This window comes from Mastomys coucha, unplaced genomic scaffold (genome assembly GCF_008632895.1).
Source record: "Mastomys coucha isolate ucsf_1 unplaced genomic scaffold, UCSF_Mcou_1 pScaffold15, whole genome shotgun sequence".
Classification (NCBI taxonomy): Eukaryota; Metazoa; Chordata; class Mammalia; order Rodentia; family Muridae; genus Mastomys; species Mastomys coucha.
The window spans coordinates 96,377,035-96,399,949 of record NW_022196897.1 but is presented as its reverse complement, the minus strand read 5'-3'; the positions used below and the strand labels follow the sequence as shown (position 1 = coordinate 96,399,949).

General features: G+C 36.8%; 1 protein-coding gene across 1 annotated transcript in view; it reads left to right on the top strand.

The window, feature by feature from the left end:
• Nucleotides 1–1,907: 1,907 nt before the first annotated feature.
• Nucleotides 1,908–22,915, top strand: part of Ano3 (anoctamin 3) — a 337,010-nt gene continuing 316,002 nt past the window's right edge. The window contains exon 1 of the mRNA XM_031371327.1: nt 1,908–2,064. Within this exon, the coding sequence (XP_031227187.1) occupies nt 1,908–2,064 (157 nt within the window). The remainder of the gene's footprint in view (nt 2,065–22,915) is intronic.

Genomic DNA, 22,915 nt, shown 5'->3' with positions numbered 1-22,915 from the left:
GTACCTACAAGCCTTGGCAATGCACATATGGTTCTGAAGCCTGCAAGGATGGGTGGAGAGCTTTTGGTCTACAATATACAATGGAACCAGAAGTGTGTGATGTCAATGAATCATGGCAGCAGTAGCAGTAGTAGCAACAAGTTTGTTTGCTCACAGCAACAAGAACTGATCATGGGCATGGAAAGCAGTACTGCCTTTCCCTCTAATCTTATTGATGGGACACCAAAACAGTATAGGTTATTGTAATTGCTCATGGTTACCCACAAGAGCTCGATGGTAAGAGCTCACTGGTGAAGACAACACAGACTTTCAATACCAAACACAGAAATCCACCTAGAACTAAGCTGAAATGTTCTTCCCTGTGTCCCTGGTACTCAAATTGTTAGAAGGTGCTATAAAGGCTCTTAGAGTATAAAGTCACCAGTGTTGCTCAAATGTGACCCTATGTGCTACAATTTTCACATGCCAGGCAAGTATGCATTGGTACAATAAGGACATGGTAAAGCATTCATTTGATTGGATCTGAGGCCTACTCCATGCAAGTGATCACAAGCCTGGTACTGTGAACCAGTTCAAAACCCTATAGCTGGGAAGGTCACAGACCCTAGTGATAAATGTACTTTCATGTTTTGTTTAAAAGATGTGTAGCCACACTGACTATTAAACATTTATTCAAGTACTCATAGGACAGTGCTAACTCCTGCTTGGGTCAGAGATTCCTCTTTTTTGTTGCAGGGGATATTAGTTGATGTAGAGACTTGCAGCTGGCCAAAGGGTAAGAATAAGTGACTGTTGCACATTCAGCCCTAAATGATGAAACATGTAACATACACACACCACCACCACCACCACCACCATCACTTAAGGCCCAGGAACCATGAAGTGCAATCAACACAAATGTGTCTTTTCATATAAGTACAGGTTCCATTAAGTAAAATGTTAGAAGTGGTACAACTAGGTTATATGTTATTTTCCTTTTAAATTAAATTCACACTGGTTTCCACAGTGTCTATATCAGTTTGCAATGTATCCTACAGTGAGTCACAGTTGTCATTCAAAAATCAGCAGGGCTAAATGCTAAAACAGGAAATATAATTTAAGATTAACTTCTCATTAAGTAATCCGTGTGACAAAATGCCTAGTGGATAAATTTCTTTTTTGTATTAGATATTTTCTTTATTTACATTTCAAATGTTATCCTCTTTCCTGGTTTCCCCTCCAAAAATACTCTGTCTCTTCCCCCCTCCTCCTGCTCACCAACCCACCTACGCCCTCTTCCTGGTCCTGGCATTCCCCTACACTGGGGCATAGAACCTTTGAATGGTCATACTGCTGATCCTATCTCTTCTTTTCAGAAATGTGAGTGAAAGATTCCAGGGACAACTTGATGAAAGCATCTGGGGTAATTTGTGGTGTCACATACCTGCAACTCCAGAATTCTGTTGTCAGAGGCTGAGGATTGCCAAAAGTTTGAGACCAGTCTGCTCTATATACTGAGACTTGGGCTAGCCTGAACTTCAAATAGAGAACCTGTCTTGAAGAACAAAACAACATAAATGCAGCATCTTTCCCTGCAGCTTTGTAGACTGCTCCGCTTATCCAATTTTATTTCCACTGCAGCCTCTCTTGAGAGGGTTTGAGTGCTGCTATCTTTTAAAAGCACAAGATATATTGAAGGAAAGCAATTCTAAAAGCCATCCATCCTGTGGAAGTTACTTGCCTAGGAAAGACAAGAGTATAAAAGCCTTTGTCAGCCTCATAGGTTTTATTTCTCTTAGATTTCCAAATAAACAGAGCTGCAAGAAAGTCAAGTGACTTGGCTAGAACGTTGATTTTTAGTCTTTCTACTTATTTTTAAAATTGAAGTACTGTGGCCTTGCTTTGTACAGCTCCTTGAAACGTTTGCAATGTCATCTGAAAATTTCGAGCTGCATAATCTTTCCCCCAAAGTCTTCCGACGTGGTGAGCGGGTTTCCAACACTGATAATACTTTAACCAGTCTGACTGAGCTCTCTAATGACTCCAGTCAGTGGGAGCTCCAGCACTCTGTTTTTGACACCACAGGTAAGTCAAACTTGAGATTGCTGCATTTGACATGTTAAGTTATCCCTGTGCATGCTTAACAGAAGGTGTGTAATACATAACTGCTGATGTCATCTAAATTATAGTTGTGCAACTAATGTCAATTTAGTTTGTTCTATTTCTTTTTTCTGCAACACATAAGAGCATATTTTGAAAAGGACGGAAGAATGTGTATGGAGACCTGCTTAAGAGTGAAGTGTCAAGAAATTGGTGGATTTAGAAAAATTTAAACAGGATATATAAACTGTGCTCTCTGGATGTTCTGGCCTATCAATTCTTAATTCTCTATGACTGATAGAATCAAGGATTTATACCTAAGCTGAAGACAGTAAGAAACAGCATCTTTCATTCAACCCTTCAATCCCTGAGTCAATTCATATTTACATAAAGGATGCTGTATTTTATATTCTCTTTAAGAATAGGTGGCTACTCCGGTAGGTTATAATTTATCATAACCTGTGAAATAGAGTAAGTGCATCGAAGTTGACAGATACCAGAAGGGAAAACAAACCAAGGATATGGAGAATTGTTTATGCAGCTCACAGGTTGTTTTTGTTTGTTTGTTTGTTTGTTTGATTTGATTTGATTTTTAAACTTGGTCCAACATTTTCAGAGAATTTTGCTCTTACAATCTGTGTTCTAAATGTTTGAGACTCTAATGTAATTACATCATTATCCATTCCTTTGGTTCTCTCCAAACCTTCTCATAGGTCCTCTCTACTCTCCTTCAAATTCATGACCACTTTTCTCCTTGTTATTGCATCTTTATTGTCTAACACTGAACAGTCTGCCCTGAAAATATGTGTGTATATGTATATATGTGTATATGTACATATGTATATATGTACGTATGTATGTATGTATGTATGTATGTATGTATGTATGTATATGTGTGTGTGTGTGTGTGTGTATGAAAGAGATTACAACCCCATAAGAAGAACAATGTCAACTAATTGGACCATCCAGAGCTCCCAGGGTCTAAACAACCAACCAAAGAGGGAGCCATGATGCCAGATAAATATGTAGCAGAGGACACCCTTATCTGATATCAATGGGAGGGAAGGCCCTTGGTTCTGTGGAGGCTTGATGCTCCAGCATAGTGGATGCTAGATGGGTGAGGCTAGAGTGGATGGGTGGAAGAGGGTTGGGGTAGGGGGTTTACAGAGGTATAACTAAGAAGGGAGATATCATTTGAAATATAAATGAATAAAATAATTAATAAAAAAGAAAATAATCAAATGCACATAAATAAAAACAAGTTTTCTCCCATAAAACTAATCATCTTTAATATTTTACATTAATTTATTATACAGCTATCATTCATTTTTCCTTGAAGATAGTGATATCTATAAGTTCCAGGGTTTTTCAATTATTGGCTGCTATAGAAATGGAAAACTTTCAGACTTTGAAGTAGACATGTGTGAGCATAAATGGGCATAGTTTTAAGGATTATCCTCTCTTTTTTCTGAGCTCCTGTAGTATTTACACCAACCTTATTGTACTTACACTGACCTAATATTTGGAATTTAAACCTTTGCAAGGCCCTCGATGTTTCCGATTAGGAGACTTCTGAGGCTTTGTCCTTCTTTTATTATTATTGTCATTATTATTATTATTGTTATTAATTTCTATTAACAGACAGCCAATACTTTCCTTTATAATATATCTATCACACAGACTGATATTATAACTATAAAATATGTGTATACATGTTATATTAAGACAACCTGATGACAACAGATATCAAATTAGAGTAAATGAGTTGATATTTAAACAAAATATATGTCACATATATAGATATTCATATAAATGGTCCACATTAGGAATAGCAACTTTCAGGTGGATTTCAAGGAATTAAATATAATTTAGTCTTTCGTTCACTTTTTGGCTTCTGAAAGAGATGTGTTCCAAGGCTAGTAATTTAACATGCAGTGTGAAAAGCAACATTTTAAGCAGGGTGTGCATCATATACATCACTTAACTGGTATAACAATTAAATGGTTAAAAGTTTTTGAATGAACAAGCCACAGGGATTCAAGCTTATTCTCCTAGCACCTTTGAGGATGATGAGGGAGAATCATGGAAACTTTGAGGTCATTCTGAGTTACTTAGTAAAATTCTGTTTCACAATGATTTCCTGTCAGGGACATTTTACCTTATCCCTGTGATTTATTAGCAGATTCAAATATACTTAAAATAGAATTCATTAAGCATCATAGATTTATGTTCATTTCATTAACTTAAACTAGAATTCCATGTATTTACAATAGCAGAACCTTTGTACATAGGCTATTTCCCAAAATTATTCAAGAAAGACTTTAATTATATGACTTACAAATACATTTTGTAACTTTAAAGAAGTAGAAGTAGCTTAGGGATTTTAAAAGTAAGTCAGAAGTTTTCTATTGTTACCACAGGATGTCCATTATATCAGTCAAGGCTGTGACCTTCCAGCTTAGTGATTTTCCTTGTCTGGATTAAATTGACCTCAAATCTCACCACATTTTTTAAATCCTTATAAAAGCTTTACCATCATAATACTGATGAAGAACACTAATTAAAACTTAAACATAAAGATGTATATCAATAAAGACATTTGTTTACCACATGAAAATAAAGTTTATAAGGTATTCTTAAAGCTTTTTACCCATGACTTTTTTTGTGAATTCTAATACTCTGACTCAGCACTACTCAAGCACCAGCTACCCCGGTAATAATTTTCACAGCACTCTGGTGACAGTGAGAATATTGACAAAGATAATCCTTTGTAACTGCTTAGCCAGAAAGTTGACATTCTAATCTAACTTCTTAAAATGCTGTGAAGTATACTTATTAAATGTTGCTATAATCAACTATTGTATTTCAACATAGATTTACATTTTGTTAATTTGCTCATGGACATATGTGGCTTAGAGTTCATAAAGTATCCTTTGCAATAACTAATTCTAGTTTCAATATACTTAGAGAAAAACACTGAAGTCATTTTCCCCTTAATATCAAATACATGCTATTTTTCTTATATCAAATTTTCAACTCTCTGAGACCAATTAGGTAAGGAAGAATGTAATTTTACTATAAAACTAACTACCTAGAGTTAGTGTGAAACCATAGATTTGAAGTTTTGGTTCCCTAGGAACTTTTCCATTTCAGGAGGCAAATACTGAATCCTCAAATTACTTACAATTTTATCCATATTGGTACAAAGTGGAAGTTCTTATATTTCTCTTCCCAAATTTCAATACGTTCTAGGAGAACTCAAATAATCTGTTAAAGATACTTTTATTAGACTTTACTATTGAAAATAAGAATGGACAGACTCTAGGTTGAAAGACCTATATCATAATTCTTAGTCTTCATAGAGTTAACATACATTACTCCAATCTAGCATGTGAGGGAAATTTCTCACTAAGAAGTTCCTGCTTTTCTAGATATTTCAATGTACATATGTTGCATTCACACAGCTTCAGCTTCCCCTCTCTCCATAGTTGATGAAAGCTTGCAATCTTGGCTTCCTTCGATTCTGGAAAGCAGTCCCTATCTTGAAGCTGTCTAGGGACATAATGATAGCTCTTGAGAGCAGCATGCTACTCCTCAGGAAACACTGACCATTTACATGCCAGAAACCTGGAACAAAGTCTAAATATAACTCTTTGATTCAATCAAAGTTTTGAAGAATATAAAGAAATAAATCCAAAGTATGAACTCTGGTCTATGACCCTTGAATGCTCTTAGGATGAACAACAATATGAACTAATTAGTACCCTCAGAGCTCCCAGGGACTAAACCATCAACCAAGGAATAAACATGTTGGGACTGAATGCTCTGGCAGCATGTGAATTGTAGAGGATGGCCAAGTTGGTCATCAATCGGAGGAGAGGCCCTTGGCCCTGTGAACATTCTGTGCTCCAGTGTAGGGAAATGCCAGGGCCAGGAAGCAGGTGAGGGTGGGGTGGCGAGCAGGGGGAGGGGGCAGGGAATAGGGTTTGTTCTTGTCGTTTTTTGTTTTGGTTTTTTTTGTTGTTGTTGTTGTTTTGGAGGGGAAACTGGGAAATATGACATGTAAATAAAGAAAATATCTAATAAAAAAAGAAATTGCACGTTAAAGTAATTGAAGCTCAGAAGATAATGCCTTACTTAAGAGTAGAAGCCACTGCATGAACAACTTTTTGTTTAGAAAGAAGTATTCAGGAGTCCTAACTTTCTGAGAACCATAGGGCATCACTTATCTATTTTTATTGAATCTGTGCCTGATTTGGCGTTCTCTCAGACACAGCATGGCCCCTGGATAGCATTCATCAAGTCAACAGTTCATAGTCATCATCTGAACATTTTGAGATCAGATTTTAGAGCACATATAATGCATGATCTCTGGAAGAACATAGAAATTTGCATTTTCTTCATATTGCATTATTCATATTTAACTACTCAAAAGTCTGAAAAACAGTTGCGCTGGTAGCAGATGTAACTGGCTAAGCAGGAAGAACTGTCTGCAATAATATTTAAATAATAGATAATTTTCTCTAGATGATTTTTGATGGAAATAGATATGCTCAGCCATTGTGCTTTGGCTATTAAGATTTTATATAAACACATGAATGATTTATAGACATCCATTGAGACATTAGCCAGAGAGCATTTCTATTTTCTATTTACATGTTAACTATAAGCCATTATGTCATATTTAGGTTTTATATTTCATTTTTTGTTTAATGTCTTTCAGCAAAGAATGAAATTTCATCTTATCAGAGGTATGGATTACTTCTCTTTTCCAGAGAGAAATCAACAGAAAACAATAGAACTGAAATATTTCCAAATTATTTGCAATTAATACTACTTTAAAACACTGTGTCAACAGATAAAACCCTTCACTTTCTCTGCATTTTAAAATCCAACACATCTCTTAATGGCTCTCCCTACAGCTCTTAAACTCATTCTCTCTTAAGAGCAATCTTAGCTTATATAATATGCATACACTGGGTGCTGTGGTAAAATAAAATGTTAATGCCAAAGTGATGCTGTAAATGTAAAGTGAAATGAACTCCCAACAAACATCAATTTGTTAATTGCCTGAAGAAAATGTTCTGTTGAGAATTGAATTGAATGCATCCATTCAGAGTGATAAGATAATATGTTCTTTTCTGGTACCTACAACCAAATGCTAAAGGAAGTTTGGCCATTATATTATGGTGTGTCACCTGAGTGAAGTTCAATAGATTGTACAGAAATAGATATAGATAACTATATAGATACAGCTACAGACAAAAAAAATATAGACACATACTCATGGACAAGACACGGCTGAGTGAGTAATAGTCCATTCTACACAAGCAGTTGGCCTGAATTTGAATCCTTAGAATCATATTAGGCAAGCCAGAGAACCACTTGTTTGTAATTCCAGTGCTCTTATGGAGAGATGGCAGTTGGGACAGAATTCCCAAAGACTGACACCCAGCTAGCTCTGCATTCACAGTAGCAAAACAAAAGACCTTATATTAAAATGAAGGCAAGGACTGATAACCACCTCAGTTGCCTGTAGACCTCTACATGTGAGCTTTAGAACAACCCACAATTATACATTAATATCCAAACATGAAACCACACAGATTAAATGTGTAGATGCAGAGATATTTTCCTTCAAGCATTTCCTCATGTCATATTTCCCTCTTGACAAGATTTTTGTAAATGAGGCAGATTTTGGTTATTTCATGTATCTGTGAAAGAAAGAAAAGTATATTTACGATAAATGTTTATTGTGGAATTCTTAGAATGATAAAAATCTAGCCACACTCTTACTTCATAAGGCTTTTTCCTGGAAACAAGGATGAGAATTTCTCTAAAGCATTGGGTGTATTCTCATATATAGTATAGAGTTCAAATGTACTAGAGTGATTTTTAATTGCTGTAAGTGGAGCAAGTTTCAAGACTTCTCTTAAATGTAAAAGGTTTAAGAACAACTGTAGCCAATCGGTGTCCTTTTCATCCCAGTGCATATTCTAAGTGGGTTGTAATATAAGAGAATACAGCTACATTTTGTGATTACTCATTCTCCTCAGACACCAATATGTTTACTTAGAACTTAGACCTGAAATTATAAACAACTATTCAGGAAAATTTGCTAATATAGGCTAATCAGGAAGAGGGTGAATGAATGTAATTTGACATTATGTTCCAAATGGTTTTCAAATCATAAACAATCTTTATTCATACATTCCACATTGAAACTTTGTTTCATAAAATCACGGATAAGCACTGTAATATTAGGAAAATTTAAGACTCTATTTTAGTCACAGATGAGAAGCACTGTAATATTAGGAAAATTTAAGACTCTATTTTAGTCACAGATGACTGGATGTCTCCTGATAGATCCTGAAGTGGCCCATCACTGATGGCTGGATATCCCAGGATGGATCCTGAAGTGGCCCATCTATTTGATTCATATTCTGATGCTATCTGAAGAAAGAGAAATTACTGATTAGGTCTTGGCATGTTTCTTTTTCTCCTAGAGATATTAACTGTAGTGCTTTTTATGATTATCATTTAGATGGGTCTTTGTATGTGAATTTAGATTCTTGTTTAGAAGAATAGGAAACAAGTTTGCAAATAGCAAACAACTAATTAGATGGCTGAACTATAATGTGTGAATGCCTTGATATTATGTCATCTCAGTGCTCTCTATCCTTCTGTCTGTCTTTCTCTCACTGAATATTTTTCTTTTACCTTTTCAGATTATAATTACATAATCTCCACCTTCCCTTCCCTTCTCAACTCTCCACATACCCTCCCTGCACTTTTTTAAATTCACAGCCATTACTTCATTAATTATTGTTACACAAACACCACCCCCACACACATACACATACACACAAACTTCTAAACATGAGTACAACCTACTCATTTATAATGTTACTTGTACTTCTATATTTTCAGGGTTGACCAATCTACATTGGATAAACAATTAGATGCTTTTGCCTAAACAGAAAACTACTATGGACATGCTAAGGTAGATGAGGGAAATCTCAGAAGGTCTTAGTCTACACAAAGAACTTCAGGCAACTAAGGAACACTGAGAGGAAAAGTAGTCTTTCTTGGCTATTAGATATATCATCTAAATTACTGAAGGTTGTTATGATCAGAAGGCAATGACTACTGTCACATCAACTCAAGGTGCCGTCCATTGCTGTTACAGTGATAGCTGTAGTAAACTAAGATATATTTCCTAGCTCATTTGACTCACAGGATTTCTCCATGGTCCTATTTACTTCTGTAGTCTGTCATAGGAATGAGAATGATGCACCAACAGAAAATGATGGCTAAGAAAATTTGTTTGTTTCTACTTGTGTTCTTTCCTTGACTTGCTTTATTTATGTAGATATTAAGCCAAAAAATTAAACTGTCAGCCATATTTAGGAAAGAAGGGTGGAGAAGAAAGAAGAGAAGGTAATTTATATTAAAGGAATATGATTTAAGTTATTATTTATAAAAAGCATTAGTCCTGTAATATAAATGCCGAAGAATTGATTTGAAAATTTCCTGATCTATATTTTCCTGTTCATATCATCACCAATGGATGAGTAATTAACTTTATCATAATACTTTCTATTTTAAGCTTTATTCATGCCAGTTTTGAGATTTGTCAGCATAAAAAAGTATAAATCTCTATTTAATTTAAAAGGACACATTTAGATGCAGGCTACTGAAATGAAATACAATGTACCAAAAATGTTTTATTTAATGGGAATGGTCAAATCAACTAAGAAAAAATAGAGAAGAATAACACTATATTTCATTTATATGCTGGAGTATTTCATGATTACAGTCTCATAAGAGTAAAATATGATTCTTTAGAGGATACCAAAACTCTAAAATAATATTTGGAAGACTTTGCTTTTTTCACTGCATTTTTAAAACAAACATTAAGTGCCTGGTTTTCTTTTGACACTAAATGCTGAACTTGTAGTTTGTGCAAACACATCCATAAACCAAACACACCCATAAATGAAAGCAATGTATTAAAAATGATTTCCCAGTAAGACAAATGATTATAACTATCGAAAAAGTAGCATAAAATAGTATTTTTTTTTCATTTGGTTTCAATTATGATAAAGAACATGATCAACAACAACTTGGGGAGGAAAGTATTCACTTGATTTATATGTCCTGATTATATTCTGTCAATTAGAGAAGCCAAAGCAAGAACTAAGCAGAGCAGGGACTGAGGAGGAAGCCATGGGGGAGTGCTGCTCACTAGCTTGCTCTCCATTGCATGCCCTTGTCATTATAGTGTCCTTCTTGACATCTAACCACTAGCCGAGGAATGACATAGAGAGGGCATCAATATCCAAAAAATGTTTGGTCAACACTTACATTCCAGATAGACACCTGGCTTGTGAAGATTCAGAGGAATGTTTAAAAGTTAGTCAAACATTTATCAGGATTATTTATGTGATGTTTTTAACTAAGAATAGTCAGGCTTGAATACACACATACAAATAACATTATACTGGCTGAGCAGGTACTATTTAGAGATAGATATAAATATGGACATAGACATGGATATAGATGATATAGATATGTTTTAAAAATTGTATATACATACACATATTTAATGCTTGTAACAATAATTAATTTTTATAAAGTACCCATGAATTTGAAAGACACCAAGGAAAGTTATATAAGAGGATTTGGCTGGAACAAAGAAAAAGGGGAAATAATATCACTATATTATATATTTCAAAAGGAAAGTTCATTAAGTTCCTGCTGTTGCCCTGCCCTACCTTCCATTGAGGATGAACACTAACCTATAAGGGGTAATAAACCCTTTATTACCCAAGTTGATTCTGGCAACAAACAAAGAAACTATACACATTATATTATACAAATTAGACACTAGATGAGTATGTGTGTGTGTGTGTGTGTGTGTGTGTGTGTGTGAGTGTGCGCCCATCTTAAGTAGAGTTACACCACTTTGGCTGACAGTGTTCTCTTCATGAGCCATGGACTAACGAAAATTCAAGTACCTGACAGAAGAAACCTCCATTCAAGTTATTAGCCAGGTAGTCCTATTGACTCCCAAACAACATTGGATTGATGTTGCCCTCAGACACTGGTTACCTCTCAGACATTGAAGGTAAATGTCTAGTATTAAAGATACAACATATTTTGACACAGAACTAAGAAGATTTCATATGGACCTAACCCAGAAACCTCTTTCTTGTTGTCCAACATTCATAAATCAGAAAGTATACATAAGCTGCCAAGGAAGAAAAACAATCAGTAACACTATCCAGCTGTGATGCCTATGACCTTCAGAAATCACTAGTACAGCAAGATTTCTCTAAAGGTTCAAAATTGGCACTCATATCTAGGTGGTACCAACACATAACTAATTTTACTTAAGGTTTGCTAAGTGGGTGGGAAATCATACCTGCCACTAGAATCTTGGTCAACTACTTGGGCTTCCACTTTACTAGACAAGAATAATTCCTAACTACATTCTAAAATTGCCCATATACCCACAGATAAGTGTAGCTCATACCTCTCATCAATGAAGATTCATTTCAGAGCAAATTAGGACAATTACAGAAAATCACATCTGGTCATAACGCAAAGATAACAGATCATAAGAAGTGTAGCTTCAACTGACGAATCTATGTCAAATCTGCACAGAAGACTCAGGGAGCACTGAAGAATTGAGTGTAGAAATGTTGGAAATGCTGAGGACTCAGAAGTCTCCAGTGAGACTGCATTTCCCGGAAGGGATAGAAAAGTTGTCACCATGATGCTACAACAGTATGTCCACCTAAATAGGATCTAAACAATCTAAATATCAGTTGACAAGCTAATGCAGAAGGGGGAAATCTCCCTGGGTCTAACTCCTAGACAAAGGACTGCAGGTAACGAATGACTATCTAGAGATGGAAAAATACCTTCTCCCTCAAAATAATCCCTAAAATAATTATCCTGTGCAAAAACAGGCAGCACTGAAATCATATACATAGGAGCCACACTAAGTTACTCAGCAGGTTATATTTATATGGTCTACATGTGTTTGTGTGGTAATACAAGATTTAACAAAAACAAAAACCAAAGAAGAGGCCATCAGTTAGTTAGCGACGGAGTTAAGGAGACGGAGCAGGTAGGAAGTAGGAAAGAGAATAGAAAAGTTATGTAATTATTTTAGTTTAAATATTCATTTAAAAAATGAAAGATGTAGCAGATGGAAGCAGCATAACTTATAGCTCTTTCCTGAAATCTTTAAGAACAGCCTACTCTTTTTGACAGGAATATAACAGATTAAATCACAATTTTCAAAGTCAATATTGCACAACTGTGTATGCTCACATTTTTCTGATTTAAAGATAAAATAATTTACTGGATTTCTTCCTATTACTGTTGTCCCTCTGGAAGCATCTTCCAATAAAATACCAATCTTCATGTATTTAATGTTCCTTTCCTTTTGGGTTTTAATGGGCAGGATTGTTTGAGTTGGCTCATGAGTGGTGGAAATGGAGTCTCCTCTGTCACTTGGCACACTGACCTTTCCTTTCACAGTAATAGTTTCTCCAGTTGTCGATGTGAATATCGTTGTAGCTCATTGTGTAAATTAAAGCAGCTGTGTCACTTGATCATATCTGAATCAACTGTACCCTCTAGTGGCAGTCCTTCAATTTGCACAGCAGGGATTATTAATTTTTCTTTCTTGATTCTATGCACACACAAATGGTAATTAAATGTCTCTCAGCTTCACTAAGTAACTGTTCATAGTTGGACTGTTTTCCTCGGAATACTTTTGGATATCTTGAAATAAAATAAGGTCTCAATTAAAAATAGAAATTGATGAAGCTAGAAGAGAAATGCAGACAGAAGGTGAGAGCCAGAGAAGGGAGAGGGGAGCCAGGAAAGAGAGGAAGGAGCAGAGGAGGGAGGGAGAAGAGGGTAGAGGGAGATCCATTGAAGGCAACTTTCCAAAGTCTAAATGTAGATAAGACTTGTAGAGAGAGATCCCACTATGATGAAACACTTCAATATCTGTAATATTAAAGAAACTTTTGATGCCCATCTATAGATGCCTGAATTGTGGATTATGTTGCTAATAAACTAAAGTATAATTTTACGGCAATCATTAAATAAGCCACTCAAAACTCAGCTATTAGCAATCTTTTTTTCTTATCTCCTATCACAACTTTTCACATACAAAGGTCTTAGGCTCTTGGCTAACAGACAACAGCTACCTTATCCCAATACTGTTTCCCTGAATTGATAGTTTCACTGACACGAAACTGTAAACAATTATACATTTCATCTCTAAAATATACTTACAACCCACATAAGCCACTGACTAAATGACAAATGAAAGAAAAAGTGAAGGAAGTGGTTGAATAGACACTGCTGCAAAACAGATGAACCAACACAATAAGCTTGTTAAAAGATCCCTGTCACCATTCCCCCTTTTGCTTTGTATGATTTATAAGTCAAATGAAGACAACCTCACAGAGAAAAATGGAATCTTTAAAATAGCCACCAAACTTTCAATGGTGAGTAGTATCTTGGAATAAGTCCTTAGGAGGCTACAGATTTACTGTGTTCCATTGGTGAATTGCTCAACTTCAGATTTTCACAGTGGCAGTGAGCTCCCATAGAGCTATAGGGCATGTGATGGGAACAAAATAAGTAAAAACAATGGATGCTTGCTGTTTTTAGTAAGTTCAGCTATTTTTCAAGAGTAAACTCCATTTGGAGAGCAGTAAATCTTTGCTTCATTCCCAGTGACTTGCACAATGTCTACATTTTGACACAAGAGATGTCTGTGCTTAGGACATTGTTCTTAAGGGGGATTTTCCCAGTTGTTAACTCTTTTTATGTTTTTTTGTTTTGTTTTTGTTTTTGTTTTATTTTTATTTATTAATTTACTTTTTTACATTTTAGGCATTATGTTACCTTTTTTAAGTAATTATTTTATTTATTTACATTGCAACCATACCCTCCCCGGTCCCGTTCCCCCCTCCCACAGTTCCTCATTACATTCCCCCCAACCCCCCCCCACTCCCTTTTCTCCAAGAAGGTGCTTCCCCAACATTCCTTTCCCTGGGGCCACAAGTCTCTTATAACCTAACATGACTGGAGGCCACAGGAGATGTCTCTAGTGCTATGACAGCTCACTCCATGTATTGAGAGAACTATTGCATTGTCACAAGGGTATTAGCCAAATCGAAGAGTCACAGTTGTCACAGCTACCCTGAGTGCAGTGACTCACTTCAGTGCTGGAATGTGAAATTGTGAAGTATCTTTATTGCTTTCAGGCTGCCGTCTCTCGGAACAAGAAGGGCGTCTAGACTGTCCTGAGATCACATTCACTTGTCAGGAACGTTCCTAATTTCCCAGAAGGCACAGTTTTATTACCCATGCTGCTCTAGGGGCCTGGCATGGATTAGCTATGGAGCATCATGAAGGAGCACATTTTACTGTACAGCAATAAGAATGCCATTCACATGTGCTCTATGGAAACTAGGACCTGGGTGACGGATTCTTGTGCCTAAACAACTCAAGAAGAGAGTGGGAAATACCTCTTCCCTTCATTGTCTTATCTCACAGTTGTTATTCTAGTATAGTTCAGATTTTTTTTTATGTTTTAAAAAATTTTAAACATGTTTTAGAGAAGAATCTACATTTCAAACTTTTTGAAGAGAAAAAGATACAAGAAAAATAATTTCAAAATGTTCACAATTAGCAACAAAATAACTTTTATAGTGATAGAGGAACAATATAAAAATACTTTAATAAGCAAGGTATGTTTTAAACTTGATAGGACCATCATTATTGCTTTAATAACTCATATATTTATTGGCTGTGTCTTATTCACCATGCTGTAGTTATTTTAAAGGAGCATTCAACTTTTTAAAAAATAGTTAAAAGTTAGCTTGTAAATATCACTTCCCAATCTATTTTTTCTTAAAAGAGCATAAAGAAGGTACAAGTTCTTGTTGTCATGCTTGTGACTTTACATGTGTAATCTTATTTAGCCATGTCCACTATGTGAGAGTATGGGTTTCTGATGTGATGCATAAATAGCAGATGAGGAAGTACTTCAAATCCCTTTCCTTTGCATGTTCACTTGGATAGAAGCTGCAGTGTCTTCCTACAGTCTGTGCGATGCCCTCATCACTCAAAATGGAACCCCCTCAGGTGTTGGCAGATAATTCTTCAGTGAAGCATGTGTTTCTAATTTGGGATGGTCTTCCAGCAGGGGATCTGACACAAAAGGTTCTGTGAGTTCTGAAAGGCCTTGAGATTTCTTATTTGTTGCCTCCAAACATGGCAAATACCATTTTTTGTTTAGGACCTGCTAATCCAAACAGATGGCCAATTGCTTAGTCTACTGGGAGCTCTGCTTTCCATCTGGAGACAGTCGAGTGAGTCCTCTAAAGCCCGAGCATCCTTGAAATGGAGCAAAGTTCAGGGGTACAGAGAACATGCAATAGCACAGTCAAGAAGAAAACATTATTAACATCAAAGGGTGTGTTTTTTATTTCTCTCAACATTTTTATACATATAGAACATGTGAAAACATATTTACTTCTCTACAAAGTGGACATGATTCATCAGTATTTAGCTCAATGATTCTAAAATCTAGACACATGGCAAGACCATTTGGAACATTCTCAAAATCCCAGATACTCAGGTAAACAAGTCAGAACCCTTAGGAGGAAAAATGAGACATCAGTCTTGTTTTCTCTTGTTGTTTCCCAACTCATCCAAAAGTGCAACAGACTGAGAATTTGTGAAGTGTGGTATTTTCTAAAACCTTAAGTTACGTAAATTACTTTGACATATTTTCATAAAACAAATTTCAGTTCATTAGTTCTGACATAAGGTCTATATCTGAACAAATGCTCAGAAAATGTAAATGTTGTCAACACATAACCCTGAGGGGCGGTTGAGGGTAGGCTTTCCTCTGAAAAACAGATGCCATGTTGGTCAAATGTCAGGACTCTATGTTCTTTGGCATTATCAATTGTCCTTTTGTTCTCTTAGCTGCTAAGACTAAGGGTTTGTCAAATACTGAAAATTGTTAAGATTTAGAAGCGTCTTAGAATAGACCCTATGTGGATCCATACACTTTCATCCTCAAAATCCCATGATGATCTGTGCTTCCACGGATACATTGTCACCACTGTCTTGATCATTGAATAACCTGGAACTCAAACAATGGAACTCCTTCCTATGAAGAATCTGAATATCTGCAAAGCCATGGGGTGAAACTCCTGGCCATGGATACCCAGGAGACCTAGGAGGGGGCAAATACAAATACTCCAGCAAAGAAGGGTCTTTGAGTGCTTAAAAGTGATACCATCCACATGTTTTCTCCTGAACTTCTCTTTAAGATGAAGTGAACGTTTACTTCATAGTTTTATTATCCTTGATAATCTGAGATGAGAAATATACTAATGGATCCCATTTTAGCAGGTAAAGCAGGTTCTTTTTTAACCTTTTTTTCCTTTTTTATTAATTGGATAATTTATTTACATTTCAAATGTTATCCCCTTTCCTGATCCCCCCAAAATCCCCTATCCCATCCCCCCCACTTCTATGAGGGTGCTCCTCCACCAACCCACTCGTACCTCCTTGCCCTCAATTCCCCTACACTGGTGTATCTATCGAGCCTTCATAGGACAAAGGACCTCTCTTCCTATTGACGCATGACAAGGCCATCCTCTGCAATGTAAGCAGCTGGAGCCATGTGTACTTAGTCCCTGGGAGCTCTGGTTGATTGATATTGTTGTTCTTCCTACAGGGTTACAAACCCCTTCAGCTCCTTAGGTCCTTTTTCTAACTCCTCTATTGGGGATCCCATTCTCAGTCCAATAGTTGGCTGCGAGCATCCATCTCTATATTTGTAAAGCTCTGGCAGGGCCTCTCAGGAGACAGCCATATCAGACTCCTTTCAGCAGGTACTTCTTGCCATCCACAATAGTGTCTGGGTTTGGTAACTGTATACGTGATGAATCCCCAGATGGGACAGTCTCTGGATGGCCTTTCCTTCAGTCTCTGCTCTACGTATAACTTGCTTACCCAGTCTTCCCAAACACACACACACACACACACACACACACATAAGTTAAATTAAAATATTATTCTTAATAATTGACATTAAATAAGAAGGTTGTTGTTCCTTTTTGTTTTTATGTGCACTGATTTTATGTGCAGTGATTTATGAAAAAAAATTGCTACAGGTACCTGAGGTAAATACGTTCTCATTACAATATGAGTTTATTAAAAAAACCTGCTGATTTTGACAAGTTGGCAACTGCTTTATGAGTCCCAGAATGAAGTTATTTTAAAAATTGAAGTGGTAAAATCTCTGCATGAGATGCTCTGGTAACTCTTGGCCTTAGAAAACCTATCCTTCCATTTACTGCTTTGACAGTTGCTTAATTAAAAATACAATGTTTTTAAGTTACTGGCAATAAAAACATGCTTATATTCATAATTTTAATACAGAACATAAAAGCTAACAGTTGGCAAGATGGCTCAGCATGTAAGAATATTTGATGACCTTAGTTCAATCTTGACCTCCATATGGTGTAAGGAGAGAACTAACTTCCCTCCAAATTAACATGACTTCAGAATGAGGTTCTACTAGCTTTGTAGATTGATCTCCACTATAACCATGATTAGTTTTATCATGAAACTTGAAGTTTTTAAAGAGGTGAGGAATTATGAAAAAGGATAGAGTAAGTCATTATGTATGAGTGACAAAACATTTTCTCATATGTGGAAATCTATAGATACTTTTACTAATTGGTTGCAGTGAGTAATTTGAATTGATGAGTGGTAGCAAAGGCTCTGGTTTAGAGAACAGTGACATTTGTAAATCCAGTAGGATCTTTAAATTTATCTCCTCAATGTGTATATGAGGGAAATAAGCTTTGATTATGAGAGATATTACCTTTTAAGCCACATAACCTCAAGTTTACTTGGGGCACTTGCACACCATGAGCTCAGAACTTTAAGCTACTACATATCACTTACAACTTCTACTGGGCATCTCCAGAGATACCAAGGAGCCATAATCAAGAATTTTGTTCAAGTTTTATTAATTTAGATGTGGTTTAAAGTTATTGATTTGCATATTCCTAAAATATATTTAAGAAATAATATCTGATATTACTCAGTAGAAACTGAAGGGAGAAATGACTGGCCACTTTTCTTAACTTGTCATACATTCCTATTTTGAACTGACTATTCCTATTAACCATGTTTATTAATATTTCTCTTCTTAGTATGTGCTTCTTATTTCAAATTTTTATTAATTATTCTTTATTTATATCACCTTCCATCTCTCCACTCTCAGACTTTACCTTGAAGATATCCATGAGGATTATTGGAAATTGCCACTTATGAAGAATTTCATTTCTTTAAAATTATTTTATTTATTTACATTCTAGCCATTTTCCCCTCCTAATTCTCCCTCCCACAGTTCCTCATCCCATTCCTCCTCCTCTTTATCTCCAAGAGGGTGCCTCCCGAGGCATTGTCCTTCACTGGGGCATCAAGTCTCTGCAGGATTAGGCACATATTCTCCCACTGAGGCCAGACCAGGCAATCCTCTTCTTACATATGTTCCAGTGGGGCCTTGGACCAACCCTTGTATGCTGCCTGGTTGGTGGCTCAGTCTCTGGGAGTTCCTAGGGGTTTAGGTTAGTTGAGACTAATGGTCTTCCTATGGGGTTTCCCTTCCCTTCAGATTCTTCAATGTTTCCCCTAATTCAACCAAAATGGTCCCAACTTCAGTCCAATGGTTGAGTGAAAGTATCTGCATCTGTCTCAGTAAGTTGCTGGTAGGGCCTCTCAGATGACAGCTTTGATAGGCTTCTGTCTGTAAGCACACCATAACAACAGTAATAATGTCAGGCCTTGGTGCCCCATTTCCATGAGATGTATCGCAAGTTGGGCTGGTTGCTGAACCACTTTTCCTCCAATCTCTTCTCCATTTTGTCCCTGCACATCTTTTAGACAGGAACAATTCTGGGTCAGAAATTTTGACTGTGGGTTGGTAACCTTGTCACTCTGCCTGAGGCCCTATCTTTTGGAGGTAGACTCTTTGAGTTTCCTCTCCCCATTGTTGAGCATTTGGGCTAAGGTGATCCCCATTGAGTCCTTAGGGTCTCTGGCATTTTCTAGTGAGTACCCCCACCTCCCATGCCAGAGGCCACATATTTCCATTCATTTTCCTGGCCCTCTAGGATTCTCTCCCCCACCATACCTGGTCCTTTTCCCCCTTTCTCCTTCCCCTCCAGTCTCCCACCATGGTTCATCCCTCCGTCCAGTGATTACTTTGTTCCTCTTTGTAAGTGGGATTGAAGCATCCTCACTTGGGCCTTCCTGCTTGTTAAACTTGTGCTGGTCTGTGGATTGTATCCTAGGTATTCTGTACTTTTTCCTAATATCCACTCATCAGTGAGTACATGCCATGCATGTCCTCTTGGGTCTGGGTTTCCTCATGCGTGAGGATATAGGACAAATCAGCAACCTATAGATCAGGGAAAAAAAATTTCATTAACCCTACATTCGACTAAGGGCTAATATCCTAAATATATGAAGAACTCAAGAAGTTAGCCTCCAAAATACAAATAACCCAATTTTAAAAATAAGCTAAACAGGAAATTCACAAAAGAAGAATCTCCCGTGGATGAGAAGGACTTAAAGAAATATTGAAAGTCCTTAGTCATCAGGGAAATGTAAATCAAAATAACCCTGAGATTCCACCTTACACCAATCAGAATGACTAAGATTAAAAACTCAAGTGACATCACATGTTGGTGAGGATGAGGAGAAAGAGATATACTACTCTATTGCTGGTGGGATTGCAAGCTGGTCCAACTACTCTGGAAATAAATCTGGCAGTTCTTTAGAAAATTGGAAATAGTTCTACGTGAAGACCCAGCTATTCTTCTCCTGGGCATATACCCAAAAGATGCCCCACCATACCACAAGGACAGGTATCGTATTAAGTTCATACCAGCTTTATTTGTAATAGTCAGAAGTTGGAAACAACCCAGATGTACCTGAACCTAAGAATGGACACAAAAACTGTGGTTCATTTACACAATGGAATATTATTCACCTATTAAAAACCAGAACATCATCAATTTTGAGGAATTTCTTTTTTTTTTTTTAGATATTTTCTTTATTTACATGTAAAGTTCTCCATTCCCAGTTTCCCCTCCAAAAACAAAGAAACAAACAAAAACAACAAAAACAAACCCCTGTTGCCTCCCCCTTCCCCATGCCTGCCACACCACCCTCTCCTACCTTCTGGCCCTGGCATTCCCCTACACTGGGGCAAAGAACCTTCACAGGGCTGAGGTCCTCTCCTCCTATTGATGATCGAATTTGCAATCCTCTACTATACACATGCTGCCTGAACAATCAGACCCCTCCATGTGCAGTCTTTGGTTGGTGGTCATCCATCGAACTGAGTACAGGGTCCCCAGTGAAGGAGTTAGAGAAAGGACCAATGGAACTGAGGGGTGTGCAGCCCCTTAAGACGAACAACAATATGAACTAACTAGTACCCTCAGAGCTCCCAGGGTCTCAACCACCAACCAAAGAGGAATTTCATTTTTAAGAAAGAGAATGTTGGTCAGTATTAGAAATAACCAGTAGATGTCAGGGTTCCAACACAGAAAACATCTGGTTTCTTCCTGGAGTTTCAAGCAGATTGTGGAAGGCACAGGCTACTATAATTATGGAGAAAATAAGCAGTGGGCTGGAAAAATCCCGGGTCCCCTTCGTCTACCCACATCAGCTATTGTAGACCATCTGGACAGATTGGCACCAGTTTTCATTTCACTAGTCTACTTCAGTTACAAAAGAAGATATATTTTGTTGTTTTCCTTTCAAAATTTAAAACTGGCCATTTGCTGCAAAGTGTTGCTTCAACCATTCAACATGGCATAGGTCCTAAGTACCATTTTTCTCCTTGACTTCAGTTATTTGCTCAGTGGGTTATTAACACAAAGGGGCAGGAAATAATTCTTCACGTGCATATTTGTACCAAGTTTCCTGGTAGGCAGTCTATGTACATCATTCCTCTTCACTTTGTAACAAATTAATGAAGTGTTTATTCATACCCTGGAATGGATCTGTGGAGAGAGGTTATAAGAAATCAAAAAGCTTGATTATTTTGCAGCAGATTATTATGTGTATACACACATGTATGTACATGTATGTGACATATATAGATACATGTTAGAACTCAAAACCACTAGGGCCTGATTCCCCATATAGCCTCCTGGCTTCAGACTATACTTGAAAATGTAAATTCCTAAGAAACCATCATTTGAGGTTTTGAATGTGTTGGGATTTTTAACAGGTTCAATAGATTCTGACTCTCATCTCATCACCTGGATTCTGAACAAATTTGAAATAGAATACAGGAGAAATAGGGATGGATATTTAAAGGCAACTTGTTTAACTGATGAAAGCTACATGAGGTGAGTTTAAAATATATGACCCAGTGATCTTACCTACTTTTCTGTCCTCGTTATGAGTCTGGTAAAACTGCCTACCTATAGCTAACACACATTCAGAAAACCCAAGGCATTGACAGGGTTCCTCATATTCCTCATACCACATGTCTAGAGAGAATGGAAAAAACAAAGCAGAAAAACAGAATTGTCAAATTCAACATCCCAAAGTTCTTATTCTTTTTTCGCACTAATTTTTCAAATTCAAATAATACAGGATTTCCCCTGAGATAAAGGAGACCAAAGATATTGTCTACATTAAGTCACTTCAAATGAAAACATAAACCTAGAGAACTGTGGCCTAAATGCCTGTGTTATGATATTTGAAGGGTCAAACACAATTATTAAAAAAAGTAGGCTTTGCTCTAAAGCAATGGTCGTGTAGATTGGGGTTGTATGTAATTATAATTCATTGATTCCACTAATTGATGGACTTTTAATGTGAACTATCTTATATTAATATGAAAATATATGTACTTGACTGTCAGGACTAGTGTATACATACTCATACACACAAACACACACAGAGTGAGGAAGGGAGGGAGGGGGAGAGAGAGAGAGAGAGAGAGAGAGAGAGAGAGAGAGAGAGAGAGAGAGAGAGAGAGAGAGAGAAATTCATAAACTTAGGAAGAGTACCTGAGTCCTTTCACAGGGGAAAGGGCCCTCAAAAACAGTCTAGGAGAAAAATGAAGTGGGTGCTAGAGCACATTTGACATGAGAGACTAATTTGGCTTCTGTGGAGGAAGGTATCCATCAGGAGTAGGGTGGAAGACAGGGATTAGAGCACAGGAGAAAATTTAACAAGTTTATGAATATGTTAGTTAAACCTCTTGGTATTCTGCATTGAAAACAACACAAAATAAAAGGTAAAAGATGGAGACAAAAATCATAAGCATGTAAGTAACATCATATGAATGGAGCAGAGCTAGCTGTATATTTAGAACTTTTGTGTGTATTTGTGCATGTGTGTGCAAAAATAACTAAAGTAAAAGAGGCCCGAGGTCATGAATTTGAAAGAGGAAGAACATGGAAGGGGCTAGAAGGACAAAGGTAAAAGGGGATTTAAAATGAAAGTTTTTAAACTTTCAACATGTATGTGTGTGTTTTGATATTTGAAGTGTCAAACACAATTATTAAAAATAGGTGATTCAGTGGTAGGCTTTGCTCTAAAGCAGTGGTTTTGCAGATTTGAGATAGAAACAGGCATATAGACAAACAGAGAGCAAGAGAAAGAGAGAGCAAGAGAGAGGGAGAGAGAGAGAGAGAGAAAGAGAGAGAGAGAGAGAGAGAGAGAGAGAGAGAGA